At 32.8% G+C, this 19,862-nt stretch overlaps 2 protein-coding genes across 9 annotated transcripts in view; one reads left to right on the forward strand and one right to left on the reverse strand.

Annotated features, from left to right (window-relative positions):
- The window catches only part of DOCK7 (dedicator of cytokinesis 7), a 224,935-nt gene that overhangs the window by 118,209 nt on the left and 86,864 nt on the right, over nt 1-19,862 (reverse strand). The gene's annotated exons all lie outside the window — the stretch shown is intronic.
- Nucleotides 5,246-14,477, forward strand: ANGPTL3 (angiopoietin like 3). The gene is made up of 7 exons (XM_007089893.3): nt 5,246-5,740; nt 6,414-6,524; nt 9,480-9,594; nt 11,053-11,166; nt 11,591-11,686; nt 13,438-13,704; nt 14,116-14,477. Exons 1-7 carry the CDS (start codon nt 5,246-5,248, stop codon nt 14,298-14,300), a joined length of 1,383 nt encoding a protein of 460 aa, XP_007089955.3. The 3' UTR covers nt 14,301-14,477.

Consider the following 19,862-nt stretch of genomic DNA (forward strand, 5'->3'; position numbering starts at 1 on the left):
CCAGATGTTTTTTACCTATTAGATTTACTGATATCTTTTGTTTTTCTCATTCAAAGCATTGGTAAAAATTCATGGGAAAAGAGCAACTCTCATTACTCTTGGCAGAGATGTAAATTGGCGCAACTCTTTTGAAGGATCATCTGACATGAGAAATCATAATGTGAAATTCAACACCACGACCTTGTTGTTTAAAAACATTTATACACACACGGGAAGACATTTCTGTGAGTATTGTTTGCAATTAGAAAACTGGAAACTTAAATGATCATTAACAGGGGAAGACTTAAATTATGGTACATCCATATAAATAAATGATTATGCAACCATTAAAAAGGATACATCAATCTACAGGCACTCAGGAAAATAAATTTTAAAATATGAAGGTCTTGAACCAATTTTTTTTTTTAATATTTATTTTCGTGGGAGAGAGATTGAGCAAGGGAGGGAAGAGAGAGAGAGAGACAGAGGATCCAAAGTGGGCTCTGAGCTGTCAGTGCAGATCCCAATACAGGGCTTTAACTCAAGAACTGTGAGAACATGACCTGAGCTGAAGTTGGACACTTAACCCAGTGAGCCGTCCAGGCACCCCTATATATGGCATGGATTATATATAACACAATCCCATTTGTGTTAAAAAAAAAAAATTATATATAGCTACTCATCTAAGGGATCTAGTATGACAGAGCCCAAAATGTTAATAGTGAAGAGTCAGGATTTTTATTTTTTACAAGTTTCAGAAATACCTGGATTTCCACAATAGGTACTTTCACATAAAAATTTAACATTTATCAATAATGAACATGGAAGAAAAAAAGTAAGATAAATGAAATTTCTTTAAAGGTCACTCATCTTCTGGATCTGCACCGTCCAATAAAATAGTCTAACGAGACCAGTAAGCACTTGATGTGTGCCTATTCTAACTGAAATATGCTCAAAGTACATAAACATACCAGATTTGGAAGACTTATTAAGAAAAAAGAATATAAAATATCTAATTAATGTTTTTATATGGATCACATATTGAAATAATTTTTGATATACTGGATTAAATACACTATTAAAATGAATTTCACTTGTTTCTGTTCACTTCTTTTATGTATATAACTCATACTATATTTCCATTGAATAGTGCCTGTTCTGGACAAAGAGAGGAAAGGGATTATTAATGTATTAATCTGGCAGTATTCTTCACCTTGGCTAATATAAATATTTCTATTTATAAATGTGTTTCTCTCAAGCTATTACTTTCAGAATCTTCCTACCAAACATTAATTCAAAAACAAATGATCACATTTTTTAAAGGAAGAAATTAAAAGGATTACATTCAGAAGATCCCAATGCCTTGTGTTTTATTTGGAAGTCACATCTCTGGAAGATTGCACAACCGGGGGAGGATAAAGGACTTTGCTTTGCTTGAAGCTTAAACAAGACTTCTAAATGTCCTAAAATGCCATGTAGCTAAAGTTTTGTATATTAGTTCTTAGAAACTAGAAATCCTTAGATTAGAGTCCGATTTTTAGTTTCTTACTTGGCAGAAATCATTTTAACTTTCATAACATTACTGGTTATATTTGATTAGGGTTCTATTTAAATAGGCACAAATTCAAGCAAAGATTAGATTCTGCCTTTGACAATGTGTACTCAGACAGGAGGTGGATGAAAAGGTAGATGTAAAATGTGTACTCAGACTGGAGGCATGAAAAGGCCAATGGAAAATCACTTATAAAATTGCTATTTCCGTTACACTTCCCATGCTGACACTCTTCCACATCTCATAAATAGGCAAATTATTTACTTTATGTATATTCAATAATATGTCAAACTACTATAAGAAAAGAAAATTATTCAGATATTTCTACCCAGGGACGGTATACTATAAACTAAGAATATGTGATGACTGCCTTTAATCAGCTGTGTTACATGTAAAGGAATTATATAAATTGTGCAAAAAGTGTTAATATTCTAATACAGTAACCAAAATGGAAGGAAATTCCTTCCCACGGTAAGAGTGTCCAGCTACTTTCATGTACTAGAAGAGACAAACTCAAAAATCTTTTCGAATTCTTTTCTCTAAAAAGTACCTCCTATGTCAAAAATGGTTGAGCATCTACTATATGCAAATGTTGTACTTGGAAACTCCCATGTTAAGGCCTTATCATTCTCTTTTTCATCCCATATATTTATATTGTTTCTCAAATATGTAAGGCATTGTACTAAATAAAGTACTATAAGGGATACAAATTAAAAAACGATACAGATCTTGCCCATAAACAGCTTATAGTGCAAAAGAAATGAGAAGCTGGCCCATCTCAATTTCCCAACTAGAAGGTGGATGAAACATCAGGGTCGATAGTGTTAAGCCAGAAAAGTAGACAGTTTAGTTAAGAGGAGTTTCGAAATATGCCCTTCATGACCAATGATCACAACACTAACTTTTTCCTTTAAAAAGGAAAGAAAAAATTCAAATTTCTCCAGTAGTTCTATATGCACTATCATAATTCCATAACATTTAACAGTGGTGAAGGGAAGATGAAAATGAAGACTAAGAAATTTTTTTTGTTGTTCTTCTTTATTAGCAGAAGTATTTGCATATTTTTATTTACTTGGAATCTTTATTTCTCTTACAAATAGAAATATTCAGGAGCGCATGGGTGGCTCCGTCAATTGAGCGTCCAACTCTTGATTTTGGCTCTGGTCATATCATGGTTCGTGGGCTAGAGCCCCGTGTCAGGCTCTGCACTGAGAGTACTAAGCCTCCTTGGGATTCTCTCTCCCTCTGTCTCTCTGACTCTCCCCCATTTGCATGTGTTCTCTCTCGTTCTCTCTCAAAATAAATAAACTTAATAAAAAATGTATATGGTTCTGTATTAGACACTTAAACTATACAAAGGCTCAACAAAAGATGTAATTCCTTGTACCTACCAAGGGACTAAATGCAGAGAACATAGATTCTAGCAAAATTTTTCAACTCATGTCATCTTAACATGAGATTAAACAATATTCACCAATAAAACATTACTGTATGGGCATAAATGCATTGATTGTTTCTAATTACCAAAAATAACTAATATATAATATCAGGATTATTTACTATACACCAGATAATGTTCTGTGCTTTAAAATTTTTAATTCTTAATCTTTATACAATCCTGTAAGTAGGTATTATCTTCACTTGACAGCTGAGAAAATACAGGTACAGAAAAGCTAAGTAATTTGACCAACAGCCACAGAGCTGAAGAATGGCAGAGCCAGATTCCTAGTCAGCCAGCTTCTCTCCAGAATCATACTCTCAACCACTGTGGTAAACTACTTGACTGTAGCTCTTAAATCTGAAAGCCCTTAATCCTAAATCGTCAAAGGAAATGGTCTTTATTTTATACCAGGAAGAGGCATTGCTAAGAATAGAAATTTGGAAATGGTTCATGTTATAAAGTTTTGCTTGACAATTTACTATTTAAACCGTGTAAGTACATTATGTTAAAACTTTTTCCTTTACAAAAAAACTATTAACTTTATTCAAAAATTTCTCTCAGGCCTGATTACACACACATACACTGGTTCAAAGATCATTCATGTGATACAATAACTAATACTTTGAGTACTTCCTATTTGCCAGACACTGTTCTAAGTGCTCTACACCTATCATTTCTTTTAATTCTCATAACCCTATTTAAGTATGTACAATAACTATCTCAGTTTACAGATGAGAAGACTGAGGCATGGGGAGGTTGCATAACTTGTCCAAGACCAGAAAGTTAGAGCTGGGTCTTGGATATGGATGACAGTCTGATTCCAGAGCCCACACTCTTATTTTACTATATTCATTTGTCAAGATAATGCATTGTTTTTTAAGTTGGCTTCACACCCAGCAGAGAGCCCAATGCAGGGCTTGAACTCAACAACCCCGAGATCAAGACCTGAACTGCAATCAAGAGTCGGACGTTTAACTGACCAAGCCACCCAGGCATCCAAAATAAGGCATTTTTAAAGGATTTATTATCTTCTCAAAAAGTTCTCAGTGAGCACTCAAGAAGGCTAATCAGTAATAATTAAACAAGGCATTTGATATTTTTCCTTTTAATACTATGTTAGAAGCACAGTAGAACATTTGTTTTTGAACACACTATTAATTTGTTGGTTTTGTTAAATTTATGTTACCAAAATTGTTACCAATCTCACAAAGTTCAGAAAAACTTACAACAAGCAAATTGTTTCTGACACTGGAAGTATATAATTCTGGCTTGACTGTACAAGATCACCTAATCTATTGGTCTTTCAGTGGGCACATGGAAAAGAAGTTAGAACATAGACACAGCTTTATATAACACAAAAAGGGAGTGAAATGCCTTTTAATGTATGAGATTTTACGATAATATAAAAATATGGTTAGGGGCGCCTGGGTGGCTTGGTCGGTTAAGCGTCCGACTTCAGCTCAGGTCATGATCTCACGGTCCGTGAGTTCGAGCCCCGCGTCGGGCTCTGTGCTGACAGCTCAGAGCCTGGAGCCTGTTTCCGATTCTGTGTCTCCCTCTCTCTCTGCCCCTCCCCTGTTCATGCTCTGTCTCTCTCTGTCTCAAAAATAAATAAACGTTAAAAAAAAAAAAATTAAAAAAAATAAATAAATAAAAATAAAAATATGGTTAGGAAAGATATTCTGAAGCAAAAGACATACTAACAATTACAGTGACAAATAATAAGGAATGTATAATCATGTTAGCTTATACAGAGTATCACAGGAATGCTGCATTGAGAGCCCTTAATACCACCTGAAGCAGTGGAGGAAGGCTTCAGAGAGAAACCATTTCTGGGAATAGGTTGCTGTTTCCAAAACAACTAAAATACAATTTGGGAAACACATCCTTAATTCGCTAATCTTCCTCAACCTTAATGTTAATTTACCAGTCAAAAGAGTTTAATTGTAAATCTCTTTTAAAAATCATGGTAAATTAAAATAAGCATTTAAAAAAGGCAACTCTCACAACCCTGAAACTGAAGTTTATAATACTGCAGAATTAAATACAGTAACAATTTAAAATTAAAGTTAATTGCTCATTTCTTTGATTTCATTTAGCACTGATCTAACTCAATATAGAAGGTTACATTCGTACAAGTTTACACAGCTTAATGATTAACTACATTCACCTGCCAACCTTACTGTTTGCAGTGTGGCAAATAGTAGTATATATAGAGTTTAGAAGTCTAGGTCTGCCTACAGGAGAAAATTAGTTGAATAATTACGATAAAAATGAACACGATTAAGCTCTTTCTTTTTATTGTTCCTCTAGTTATTTCTTCCAAAATTGACCAAGACTATTCATCATATGATTCTATGTCTCCAGAGCCAAAATCAAGATTTGCTATGTTAGATGATGTAAAAATTTTAGCCAATGGCCTCCTTCAGTTAGGACATGGTCTTAAAGACTTTGTCCATAAGACTAAGGGCCAAATTAATGACATATTTCAAAAACTCAACATATTTGATCAGTCTTTTTATGACCTATCACTGCAAACCAATGAAATCAAAGAAGAAGAAAAGGAACTTAGAAGAACTACATCCAAACTACAAGTTAAGAATGAAGAAGTAAAGAATATGTCACTTGAACTCACCTCAAAACTTGAAAGCCTCCTAGAAGAAAAAAATCTACTTCAACAAAAAGTGAAATATTTGGAGAAGCAATTAACCAGTTTAACTAAAAATCAACCTGAAATCCAGGAACACCCAGAAATAACTTCACTTAAAGTAAGTAGAAATCAAAGAGGGTTCATGATTATGTTTTCAATATGGATCTTTTTTAAAAATGTTTTAAGACATGCTACTTTGTTGAATCATTGAAATACTATACTTTTCTCAAGGAAAAAAAGCTTCTAGGAAATAAAATTTCCTGTTATAATTTCAAGTTGTTTTTTATGATTCTACACTTATTTCAGATGAAAATTATAAATCAATTAATAAAATTTTAGAACACTAAATTATTACAATATTGCCAATTACTAGAGGCAGGTAAAAGGTTAGAGGAAGATAATTTGAAACTATCCTCCCATATTGAAAATGGATAAAAGTATAAATAAATAAACAAATAAATAAATAAATAAAATGGATAAAAGTAGTAAATAAATGGTAAAGATTAATTCCTATTAAAATACTATGGGTTTTTTTTTTTTTCCATTTAACTGAACTACTTTAAAGTTCAGGAAATCAGGTTTTAGAGATAGTACATTTTAAATCGTAAAAACGAAAGGATTTGAAGCATACAAGAGAAAATGGTTGCCAATATTCAATTATCTAATCCACTATTAGTTTTAAAAATTTAGATTGTAATAGTTACAAAAAACAAAAAAGACTCACTTAACAAAAAAGCAAAGAAAAAAGAAAGAAGAAATAAACTTCTAACCACCCTACAATCTATGTCCAGAATTTTGTAGAACAGCAAGATAACAGCATCAAAGACCTTCTCCAGACCGTGGAGGAACAATACAGACAATTAAATCAACAGCATAGTCAAATAAAAGAAATAGAAAACCAGGTAAGTCAATATTTTAATGGCTCGTCCAATCTTTTACATAAAATCTAGGTTTATGGGAACATTAAGCCCTAAATTTATTTTTAAAACTTCTAGTTGGGATAGTGAGTAAACCCATCACATCGGCATGATCGTTAAGATTGGAGACTCTAAATCTCATAAACTACCTCAGTTTGAATCTGGGCTCTAAAACTTTGGTGTGACCTAACTCCTCTGTCTCTCAGTTTCTTCACTTATTCTATGAAGAAAATAACAGAACCTATCTTATAGGAGTGTTGTGAGAAAAAAAAAAAAGAATTAATTTATGTAAAGTATACCTCCAACAGACCCACTAACATGATTCTATCAAAAGTTAAAATTGGATCACATCTCTCTTTGTTTAAAACCACACAGTGGCTGCCCATCTCACTTCCAGTGGCCACAAGACCCCCAGTGACTCATCTCTCTGACTTCATCTCCACTACTCTAGTCATACTGGGGTACTCTTCCCCGTTACTCAAACACATCGAACATGCTGCTGTCTCAGGGCTTTTGCCCATGCTCCCCATAACTGGAATGCTCTTCTCCCTGGTATCTGCATGGCCCACTCTCATTTCCTTTAGGTCTTTCTCAAATGTAAAATTCTCAGTGAAGCCTTCCCAAGTCACTTAATCAAAAATTATAATCCCTAAGCCCATACTTAAAAACCTGCTACCTCCTTCATTACTCTCCTTTTTTCCTTTACATGTAGCTCTATTTCATGCAATATATATATTTTTTAGTTATTTGTCTGTCCCCTCACGAGAATGTAAACTCCATGAGAACAGGGATTTTCTCCATTTTCTCATAGCTGACGCCCCAAAATATAGAATATTGTCTGAGACATAGTAGGAACTCAATAAATATGTTGAGTAAATTTAATGTCATATTTAACACAAAGAAGTCAACAAAAGCATGCTATTATTAATAGTATTAGAAACTGTGTGCCTACGTGGATGGAACTGGAGAGTGTGATGCTAAGTGAAATTAGCCATACAGAGAAAGACAGATACCATATGTTTTCACTCTTATGTGGATCCTGAGAAACTTAACAGAAACCCATGGAGGAGGGGAAGGGAAAAAAAAAAAAAAGAGGTTAGAGTGGGAGAGAGCCAAAGCATAAGAGACTCTTAAAAACTGAGAACAAACTGAGGGCTGATGGGGGGTGGGAGGGAGGGGAGGGTGGGTGATGCGTATTGAGGAGGGCACCTTTTGGGATGAGCACTGGGTGTTGTATGGAAACCAATTTGACAATAAATTTCATATATTGAAAAAAAAAAAAAGAAACTGTGTGCCTGATAATTAAAGTTCAATACCCAACAATATAATTAATCTACAATGTAAACAGCTGGCTAGGTGAGGGAGATACCTGTCTTGAATAAAGCTATGTGAGAACCTACACATTTCAATATGGAATACCACAGTTCGAAAATATTAATTAGTAATGCTATGGAACAGGCACTCAAGAGGGTTCCAAAACTAATACAAACTTGGAGAAACTTGTAAAAAAAAATAGTTGCCAAGAATTATAAAACAATTTCTACTAAACAAACATCATTATATGTTTCAGTAATTTTATAACTCATAATTTCAGGTTATTTTTGCTAATTATGAGACATAATTTACTAAGTTATTTTATTATTTTTCCTAACTATCCAAAAGGGTTTGTTGCCAACAACTAGTTTTGATTTCCATAATTTCCTCATTACATTATTTTTCTTATTTCTTTTTTCTTATATCTTTTATAACAGTTAAATGAGCCTACTCACAGAAACAGAATGCCACTATTATCAAATTACATACATCCTAATAATAAAATGTATGAAGAATTCAAAACAATGAATATCTGAGTTGGAAGAAGCCTTAGATCATCTGATCCAACTTCCTCAAATTAAAATAAGAGTCTAAAACTCTATGTTAAGTGACTTTAACATCACACAGTTACTTAGGGAAAAAAGGTTAATACCCAACAAATGAACTTTGCAACAGATCCTTATGAATTACGTCCTAAAAAATGCTGATATCAAAAAACACTAATAAGATATCACATATTCTGTGTTTCTCAGGCCAACAATAAGAAAAGCTTTCAGTCAATAAAATGCAAACCCAGCACACTTTACATAAAAGTAAATTTGCTAAAACTAACAATGAAATATTGTATGTATTGAAAGTAAGCAAATAAAGCTGCCAATCTGTCACCTCTACAGATATATTTACATTCCAAAAAAACTATTAAGAAAGCAGCCTTGTTCAGGGTGCCTGGGTGGTTCAGTTGGTTAAGTGTCTGACTTTGGCTCAGGTCATGACCTCATGGTGAGTTCGAGCCCCGCATCGGGCTCTCTGCTGTCAGCTCACAGAGCCTACTTCAATCCTCTGCTTCCTCTCTCTCTCTGCCCCTCCCCCCCTCAGAAATAAATAAACTTGAAAAAAGAAGAAGGAAGGAAGGAAGGAAGGAAGGAAGGAAGGAAGGAAGGAAGGAAGGAAGGAAGGAAGGAAGGAAGGATAGAAGAAGCCTTATTCAAATTATGTACTAAGTCTTTAGGCAGGTCTGAGAATCAATCAATAAGGCCTACAACTGAGAATTATTAAAGCTTAAAATCTGCCTACTACTGAATAGCATATATATTCTATTCATGTAAATAAACAGAACATGTTAAAATATGCTAAGCAAAGTCTCTACCTTTGGTCTTGCTGTTTTTTGACTAATTTCTGGTTTGTGCTTTGCTCTCTCTAGTTTTTTAAACCCATTAAACAATGTGCCTGATTACATATTTTGAGAACAAGTCATCTATATAATCTGTACAGCATTGTTTATCCCTCTTAACATCAAGAGCAGTAACATATTATGAACTTAAAGATGTATATAAATTGTAATCTTAATATCCTCCCTCAGACTCCTCTAACTGTATACTCCATACCATTTTTATATTCTTTCATCAGCTAAGAAGAACTGGTGTTCAAGAATCCACAGAAAATTCTCTTTCTTCTAAACCAAGGGCACCAAGAACTACCCCTTTTCTTCACTTGAATGAAACAAAAATTGTAGAACATGATGGTAAGTTAATTTGTTGGGTTTCCTTCTTGAAGGTATTATCATCAAATTCTTTTTCTATCTTAGACATTCCCATAAAAAATAATTGCTATTCTTGGGACCCGTTCTAAACTAAACGAGAGTAAAGAGACAAATCTACCAAATACAATGTGTCAACCTTAATTGGATCCTGGCAGCTCTTTTAACCCTATAAAACACATTTTTAAGACAATCAGGAAAATATAGTTGTAGACTTGATACTAGATAATATGACATTATTTTAAAATGTCTTAGATGTAATAATAGTATTATAGTCATGCAATAAAATAATTTCATGTTTAAGAGATACATGTCGAAATATTTAAGTGGCTAAGGGTCATGATGTTTGCAAATTTCAAATAGTACAGCATTTGTATATATGTATGTATGTTTGTATATATGTATGTTTATAAAGCAAAAATGGCAAAAGGTTAACAATTCCTGAATACAGGTGGAAAGACTATGAAGTTCTCTCTAATGTTTCTACCTTCCTGTTTCCTTGAAAATTTTCATAAGAAAAACACAAAGACAGGAGAACAAAGTCTCCATTCCTGACGATACTTTAACAAAATAATAATACTTTCAAAATACACTTACTTTTATGTAATTCATACACATACACAAAAGGTCTCTGTAAGTTTCCTTCATGTATGTTCACTCTTTCCACCTGTTGACTATGTGCTATACACCAAACACTGTAATAATGTCTTATGTAGGATTATATTTATATCCTTCCTGGGGAGCCTGGGTGGCTCAGTTGGTTAAGTGTCTGACTTCCTCTCAAGTCATGATTTTATTGCTCCTGAGTTTGAGCCCCGCATCGGGCTCTGTGCTGACAGCTCAGAGCCTCAAGCCTGCTAGGATTCTGTGTCTCCCTCTCTTGTCTGTCCCTTCCCCGCTCACGCTCTCTCTGTCACTCTCAAAAAAGGATATAAAATAAATTTATATCCTTCCTTTATCTGACAAAATATGTGTCTAAAATTCTCATTTTGTCACTTTTCTTAAAAAGAAATCAGTTTGAGGGGCACCTGGGTGGCTCACTCGGTTAAAGGTCTGACTTCAGCTGAGATCAAGATCTCACAGTTCATGAGTTTGAGCCCTGCATGGGGCTCTATGCTGACAGCTTGGAGCCTGGAGACTGCTTCAGATTCTGTGTCTCCCTCTCTCTCTGTCCCTCTCTGGCTTGTGTTCTCTCTCTCAAAAATAAACATCAAGAAAAAATTTTTTTAAAAATCAGTTTGATAATAACTATTTTAATAGTATTTGTATAACATGCCGTCTAATAAATCTGCTTTAGCATAAAGTACTTTCTAGGTAATACATTACTGAAAAAGGCTAAGGGCTACATTCACCACAATTCCATAAAATGTCAAGTAAAAGCCCAAGCTCTAAAGATATAATTCCTATTACTGTATCTTATGTAATAAACTTTCTTGATTCTAGACATTCCTGCTAACTGTACCACCATTTATAACAGAGGTGAACATACAAGTGGCATCTACTCCATTAGACCCAGCAACTCTCAAGCTTTTAATGTCTACTGTGATGTTAAATCAGGTAAAACCAGCCTGAAGAGAAAATGGACTATAATTAGCTCAGGTTACTCACTGCCTATTAAGTAAAACTCAATCCTGTCATCTTTGTTGTGAATATAAAATGAAATATAAGCAACATGAGTAGTTATAGAGCTCTAGTACTTATATTTGCTTTGTTTAGTTTCATATTCACTCATGCACTTATTCAATTATTTTCCATAAAGTAATCTGAAATACTATTGTTAATAAGTTTATTAAGACAAATTCATTATTTGCCCTTTACTTAACTTCTTGGTACCATAATAAATAATAAAATGGTACCACCATAGCAACATTAATAACTATATTACAGTGCTACCAATTAAAACCAAAACAAGAAAACAGTATTTTGTTGCATCTGTCAGCATCAATCTACTAAAGTACACAATTACGTTCATTATATTCAGGTAGTTCATGGACAGTGATTCAACACCGAATAGATGGATCACAAAACTTCAATGAAACTTGGGAAAACTACAGATATGGTTTTGGGAGGCTTGACGGTAAGGTGACTTCATTCATTCATTTGTAAAAACTATTGGGGTGCCTGGGTAGCTCAGTCAGTTGAGCATCTGACTTCGGCTCAGGTCATAATCTCATGGTTCATCAGTTCAAGCCCCGCATTGGTCTTGCTGTCAGCGCAGAGCCCACTTTGGATTCTCTACCCTCCTTTATCTTTCTGCCCCTCTCCTGCTCACACTCTCTCTCTCTCAAAAATAAGTAAAAACACTTAAAAAATATATTTACTGAGAAGCTATTATGGATTGGGCATTAGGAACGCAACAACGAATGAGGAATAGTCCCAGCCTTCACAGAACTTCATAGAACACATAATTACATATCTGTCAGTAATCTATACTTATTACAAGCGACTGTTTGAATTATGCTTACCATAATTTCATGTCTGCTCTTAAGTATATGTATCTCCATTTAATTTGATGGCTTCTAATTATCGAAAGTATAATTATTAAAGACAATTATGATTAAGTGCTATGTGCTCTGATAAGTGGTAAATGCTATATTTGAATGAGCTCTGAAGAAAACCATCCTTATCACAGGTCACTCTACTTTCTTTTTTTAACATTTTAGATATTAATTACTTGGAAGGTGAAAGGAACAAGGAAACTGTCAGATGTACAGTACTAAATGTTTAAATCTTAATTGTTTAAATATTATAAATGTATACTATAGGATGTGTGATTTAAAGGAAATTAGTTAATACAAATTACTATATTTTGATCACAAAATATAATAAAATAAAATAAGCATAACAAAAATGGTTTTAAACCCAAAAAGGCACATTATAAAAATTCACAAATGTAAGCACTCATATATAAAGTGGAAAACATCCATTATGGTATCAAATTTTGACTTAACATTCAGTACTATTTGCCCATTTAAGAAATTTTGTATTCAAACTACTAGTTAAATCCCTAACTAATCTTCTAAGAATGATTATTTGTAACCCCAAAATAAAAGGCTAACTGTTAAGCCCAGAGTATTCATTTACTTCTATAAGTAAGCCATTTGTACTTGTAATCCTTAAAACTGTCTTCTAATTCAATAGCAATAAAACAGTTTGTCTTTTTTCCTTAAATACTTTAACAGAAGACTGTGATAATTCAAAAGTGTCTGTATTTGTTATGCTTTTAGTTTCAAAGAAAAATAATTTTTAAAACTATAGAGAAGTTATTAAGAATTTTTTGACTTAAAATGTCTATAAAATTCTATTCCCTTATTTTTCTACAAAGAAAACGTATATCAAGCAAATATCAAAGGCCAAGACTATATTTGAAGAAAATGACACTACTATCCAAGTAATACTGGATATAATAGTAGAAATCCTTAACAAAACTTTTGATAGTATATGGGTATTAATAAATTCTTGATAGCAAAGCCAGTACACATAAGGACCCAGAAATGAGATAATATTTTACCAATGACCAGATCTAAAATATCTACAATTGCCTAATATATTTCATCCAAGAAACACACCTCACAATATTCATTTTAGAAAGGCTAATCAAACTTTAGGCAGGCCTATTAATATTTTTTATATTTTTTGTACATTTCACTATATTCAATAAAATTGTTTTAAAAAGAAATATTTTAAGAGACTCTAAAATAACCAAGGGATTCAAGGCTAAAACAATTCATTGATTTGCACCAATAAAAAACACTAAAAAAAACCCCACAAAAACTGTTCGTGCCTAATCTGCAGGTAACAACCCACAGATTTTCACTTTCTTTTCAGGAGAATTTTGGTTGGGTCTAGAGAAGATATATTCCATAGTAAAGCAATCTAATTACGTCTTACGAATTGAACTAGAAGACTGGAAAGACAACAAGCATTATATCGAATATTCCTTTCACTTGGGGGATCATGAAACCAACTATACATTACACCTAGTTGAGATTACTGGCAATGTCCCCAACGCACTCCCGGAACACAAAGATTTGGCATTTTCTACTTGGGATCATAAAGCAAAAGGACATGTCAACTGTCCAGAAAGTTATTCAGGTATCTTTTTCCTAACATCAATAATTCATTTTCATATCTACAGAATGTCTTCCCAAAGTATTAGCTAATATCTACAATGTCAACTCTTTAAAAACTGAATCCCAAATAAACATTTTGACTATAGGTAAAAATGTCTTAACATAAGTATTAACTGGATTATGGTTCAAGTAGGTATTTTACCTAAAGATTTTATTTTATAAGAACTTATTTTATAATAATGTTTTATAAATAGCCTAAGATATTTTATTTTGGGTGGCATACATGAGACTTACACAGATTATTTAAAATTGGAATACATGCATAAGGCATACAATACTGTCATATTGTAAGAAATGAAGATGTACTCATAGGGAAATGCATTAACAATAACTAGAGTTTGTATTCATTAAATTCCATATCTATCTTCTTTAGGAGGCTGGTGGTGTCACGATGTATGTGGGGAAAACAACCTGAATGGTAAATATAACAAGCCAAGAGCAAAAACTAAGCCAGAGAGGAGAAGAGGAATATACTGGAAGTCTCAAAATGGAAGGTTGTACTCTATCAAATCAACTAAAATGTTGATCCATCCAACAGATTCAGAAAGCTCTGAATGAACTGAGACAAATTAAAGAGCCAACAAATCAAACATTAAATTCATCTGAAATTACTGTGGTTTAATAATCTGATATTAAATCCCTAACACAAGGATTCAGAAATAGACTCTTGATTTTAAAGCCACTATCAACTTGAAAGTAAACATACCATCAAATCACCTCAAAGAACACCATTTATCTTTCCCAATCAAAATTCTTATATCATTTATACATATATTTTGTGATATGAGTATCAGTTTTATATAGTCACAATCCAAATTTTAACCAATGGGTGAATTTTTAAGTAATTTTTTTAAAATAAAAAACTTACAAGGACTTTTATTTTAAAAGGCATCATGTAAGCTAATTTTACAACTTCCTCAGTTAAAAAAATTTTCTTGCCAAAATTCTGAACTTGAATAAATATAAAAGACTGATAATTGTATAGTTCCTAGATTCTGTAATATTATTAATTTAAAAATTAAAATTCAGTCAGTTCAGAGCACACATGAAAATCTGTAATACTAATTTTAAAACTGATGTTTCATTTTGCTACAACAAAATGTGAAACAAATGTTTGGTATGCTTTATTTAGGAAGTCAAATGAAGCAGGATATAATACTATATTGAAGTAGATTAACTGTCTTAAATGCAGTAGATCATGATTATTAGGTCATATTGACTTTAATATCAGGTATCACTGTATCGTAACATATTTGTTAACTTATGTATATACTGCATACATTTTATATGTTTTAACACTAAATGATGTGAAAACAATTTAAAGGGATCTTGTCAGAATGTAATGAGAAAGAATGTATTTGCATCATCAAGTTAAAGTTTAATAATTTATTCTCCCTGGGCACAGTATGAGTCTAATACATTTATGTAGGTTGTCATATAGAACTAAAAATCATAACAAGTTGTTGAATGTTTAAACAGCCTGACAGATGTGTATGTACATTTTCAAATTCAATAAAGACTCATCCCTTAATATATAGAAATTTAAATTCTTGTAGTTTTTTTAGTGACATGTAATAGAGTATGATTATGCTATTTCTAATTTAAATCATTTAAATTCTAATCCTCAAGGATTACAAGATGCCAATCTTCTGACCAGAATATCACTTGTCAGTATTTATTTCTAAATAAGGTTTTTAAAGAAACTAGCAAATGGAAATAAAATTTTGAATTAAATCCAGTTTTTAAAGAATAAAATGCCCAAGTTACATAGTGACTTACCTTAGTCAATAAATATTCAGCATTATGTATTTTTCTCTACATGTCATATATGTATAACATGTCATATGTAAACATGTATGATCTATGTGGATCCTACATAAATATTTTGTTTCCAAAGAGTACAAAAGAACAAAGGCAAGAATAGGTTTTAGTTTTTAAAACCGCAGCCGAACTGTCAAAATTGACTTTGGAGCCAGAATGCCAAAATGACTTTTTTTCACAAAAAAATTGGAAGCTTTCAAATACAAAATAATGCATTATTTAATATATCAATTGCTTCTTCTATTTGTCCTTTTTTTTTTTTTTTTTCTTCACAATTCTTACACAGTAAGTTTCATTTTGTTCCTTTTAGGAGTACTAAGTTAGTTTTTTTCTGCATATAAAATATGCTCAGTGGAGAGATAATTCTGGAAGAGAAAATTTTTTTTTTATGATTCACAAATCATGTCCTTCTGTCCTCACTACTTTGCCAAGTATTCTAATTACACCACTAACTCACAATTGTCTAATCAAATGGCCTTTCCTCAGTCCACATTCTCTTGGATCTCTCTGCTACTTACTAATAAACAATATTCTTCTTCCAAATTTCACTTTCATTTCACTTCCACACTACTATTACACTCTCAGGATTATCCTTAGCCTGGATGCATTTTTATAGCCCTATTCCCTCCTAGTAAGTGATATATTCGGGCCAATGCACACTCTTCAATCATCTCTTCTACTCTGATCCTCAGAAAATCTATTTACTCTCATGGACTCCTCTATTTTCAACGAGTAAAGTTCCCAAATTTATATATTATTCCCAGATCTCTCTCTGGTTCCCCTTCTTACATTGCCTGTTTGCCATCCCTCCTTTTGATACCCTATAATCTCCTCAAATTCAACATCTCAAAACTCATTAAAGCCTTACTGCCCCTGCTGGTCCTTCCTTTCTACCTTATCACACTCCTCCTTACTTCTGCATATTCACTAATGGTAGTATCATGCTTCCAGTCATCCAAGCTTAAAACCTGGAAGACATCTCTGTCTTTCTACTTTGTAAACCACCTCTCCTGTATCTGAAGCCACTAAATGGAATACAATCTTCCTCTGAAAGGTCTGTTAATATGATACCATTTCTTCCCATGTCTACTGCCCAAAGCCCACCAAGACCCACTTTTACCCTGAGTTTTAAATTATCTAAATAGTCTCCTAAGTTTGTCTACCTTCCTTCAATTTTCCTAAAACAAATTTACAATGGCTACATCCTACTTTGACCTATGATGTTCAAACTTGTCTATTAAAAGAGTTTAACAGAAAAAAAAAAAAAAGAGTTTAACAGCTTGAGAATAATGAAAGCATTTCCTTACAGTGCTGGGATGAAAATGGCTTTATATAAACACAAATTTTAGAATCTTACTAGGATTTTATCTTAAATCTTACAATTTATCTTAAAATTGCATGTGAATTGTGTATTCTACTCTATAAATCATCTCCATATTTAAAAAAAGTTATTTTTTCTCCAAGTCTTCTAAAAGTTATGTTCCTGGAAGATATGTCATGTTTACCCTGTGGTCTTGCAGATCTCATATAGCAAGAATGTATACCCCAATTCAAAGGGCATAAACCTACAGAACAAAATCCCAATCTCTTTCACGTATTCAAGAGTTTCTACAATCTGACCCCAAGTTATCTCTTCAACCATTTCTTGCCCAACACAAACCCTCTGCACTAATCAAAATTATCTACTTTTTAACACTGCCTATTTCCTAAAAGTGCATTTCCTAATGCCACTCCATTTATTTAGAATGCCTCTATATGACTATCTGCTTGGGTAGGTCCTACTTCAAGATCCAGATGATCTCACTTCCTTTACAAATATCTTAGTAAATGGGGGCTCCTCCCTCAATATTTACAGCATTACTGTCTGTACCCCTCAACTGGCATTTAGCAAATCAAGAAAAGACAGAAAAGTACATGTGGCAAATGATAAAAAAGAATCATGCAAAAATAGTAATAAAAACTCCAAGAGCATCAAAAAAGATGGTCAATCTACTTAATTTTAGTAAATCACTGCCAAATTTCTATACCAAGAGTTCACTCTGAGCCAGTGTGAATTTTACTAAGAGCAAGTATACACATTACTCATTTCAGAGTTACCTACTGTTGTATAATCTGTTTCCTCCCCATCATCCTAGAAGCAGCATGTTCTCATGCTTATATCTTTCCCTCCTAATAGCATAACTCATGGAAATCAATTAGCTCATAAATTAATCAAAACTGTATGCATTAACCAGTATTTACTGAATTCCTAGTATTTGTCTTCTTTATAAAAACTATTCCAAATATGGATTGTTACATATTTGACCTTCTATTATAGGATAGTCAAATTTCATTGTGATTTTTTCCATCATAAACAACCATAATCACCGTGTTTGTGTTTGTGATGTTGAGTGATCATCCAACACAACAGTTTTGAAAACTGAAAACAAGAAACATTATAATTAAAAATAATTTAAGGCAAAAAGAAAAAAAAATTAAAAACAAAATGACCAAACAGTTGGCCCTCTTATCAAAGTCCAAGTGTTCTCAAGGCAAATCAGCTAGGACAAAATTACTCAACTGGTGTGAAATGTTGAGTTCAAGGTCATGAAAGTAGGATTAACAATCTCCCATAGTATGCCTTTATAAAATCAGGTTTCAATGACATTTTAGAAAACATAAAATCAAGGATGCCATCTCAAACAAAACTGTTTTTCTAAATTCATATGTTTAACCCTGGAACAATCATACATCCAACAAAATGATTAGGTATATCTCAAAGAGCAACAATCTACAACCTTAAAGATGTAAAGCTGTACATATTTTCATATAAACAACAAAGCCTCAGTCTCCACATTCCACATATGAGAATAATAATAATGTTGCCAAATGTACCCCACAGGGTTGTTGTAAACCTCAAGTAAAATATGGTATTTGAATGATTTTATGAACTAAACAATGTATATACGACAATAAATTTCATATATTGAAGAAAAAAAAATGATTCTGTAATTGTAAAACAAAACAAAACAAAACAAAACAAGGTATATACTTATAAAAACTAGATCTTGGATATCGCTCCATATCGCTATAAGTAAGGAATCTGTACAAATTTTTCCTAACTGAAAATATGCTAATTCTCAGGATAGGAGAACAAAACTGCTCTCCTACTCTGCTCTGCTACTGTTCTAGAACTTTATTCCTTCCCTCGCAGTCTGAGATAACACTCTTCACATTCAAATGCAAGCCCTTAACTAAAAAATCTTGGGTGGCTATGTTAAAATGGTAGAAAACAGAGCTCTCAACTCATAAACTTTTGTATTAAAATAAACTAGGACCAATCAAGATAGAATAAAAGCAAGACTGGTATATCTAGTGCAAAACTGGAAGAGTAGAGTACTACCAATAGCTTGGGACATCCATGAAAACTAAAAATAAATATAAAAACCTATACTCTAAAGCAGGGGCTATAAACTTGAATGGGGAGTAAAATACTTCTTGTCACTGAAATTTGCATTTCCTTAAATAATGAATGTAGGAAACTAACCACACCAGTATTAACTATACCTGAGACTTTGTTATTAACAGAAATGGTACATATTTTTATATCACAACCAGTACTGGTATCTCAGAATATTGTCACATGCTTATTACTGCTTAGAAAATATAGTAGTTTTTAGACATGTGGCTAGATATTTAACTCATTAGGAAAGAAACATGTCAGAACTTTAATATCTTGATAATTATAATTCAATGTAATTAATTTCCTTTGTTATTCTATTTTATTTTATGCACGTAAAAACATTATTCCAAAAAAGAGAGTCATAGGATTCAAAAGACTGCCAAGAGTACCATGATAAAAAATTTTAAGAACCACAAATTTAAGCAAGATCTACTGTCATATAACCTAGTTCAAGAAACATGAATTACATGGGTCATAGTATGAATATATACATTTTGAGTGGTGGGCAATCTGCTTCTAGAAACAAAACACTAGAGAAAAAATTCAATCAGTATGTAATAAGCTTATTAAACTACTTAACAGAAAAGATACTGAAGGATGGACAGGTAAAATGATACCATGACTAGACTTTGTTTTTATAGAACTACAGTAGTGCCTCCTAGGTGGCTAAGTTGGTTAAACATCTCTCAGTTTCGGCTCAGGTCATGATCTCACAGTTTGTAGGTTTGAGCCTTTTCTTGGGCTGTGCACTGACAACGCAAAGCCTGCTTGGGATTCTCTCTCTCTCCTTCTCTCTCTGCCCCTCCCCCATTCGTGTGTGTGCATGCTCACTCTCTCTCTCCCTCAAAATAAATAAA

This window comes from Panthera tigris, chromosome C1 (genome assembly GCF_018350195.1).
Source record: "Panthera tigris isolate Pti1 chromosome C1, P.tigris_Pti1_mat1.1, whole genome shotgun sequence".
NCBI lineage: Eukaryota > Metazoa > Chordata > Mammalia > Carnivora > Felidae > Panthera > Panthera tigris.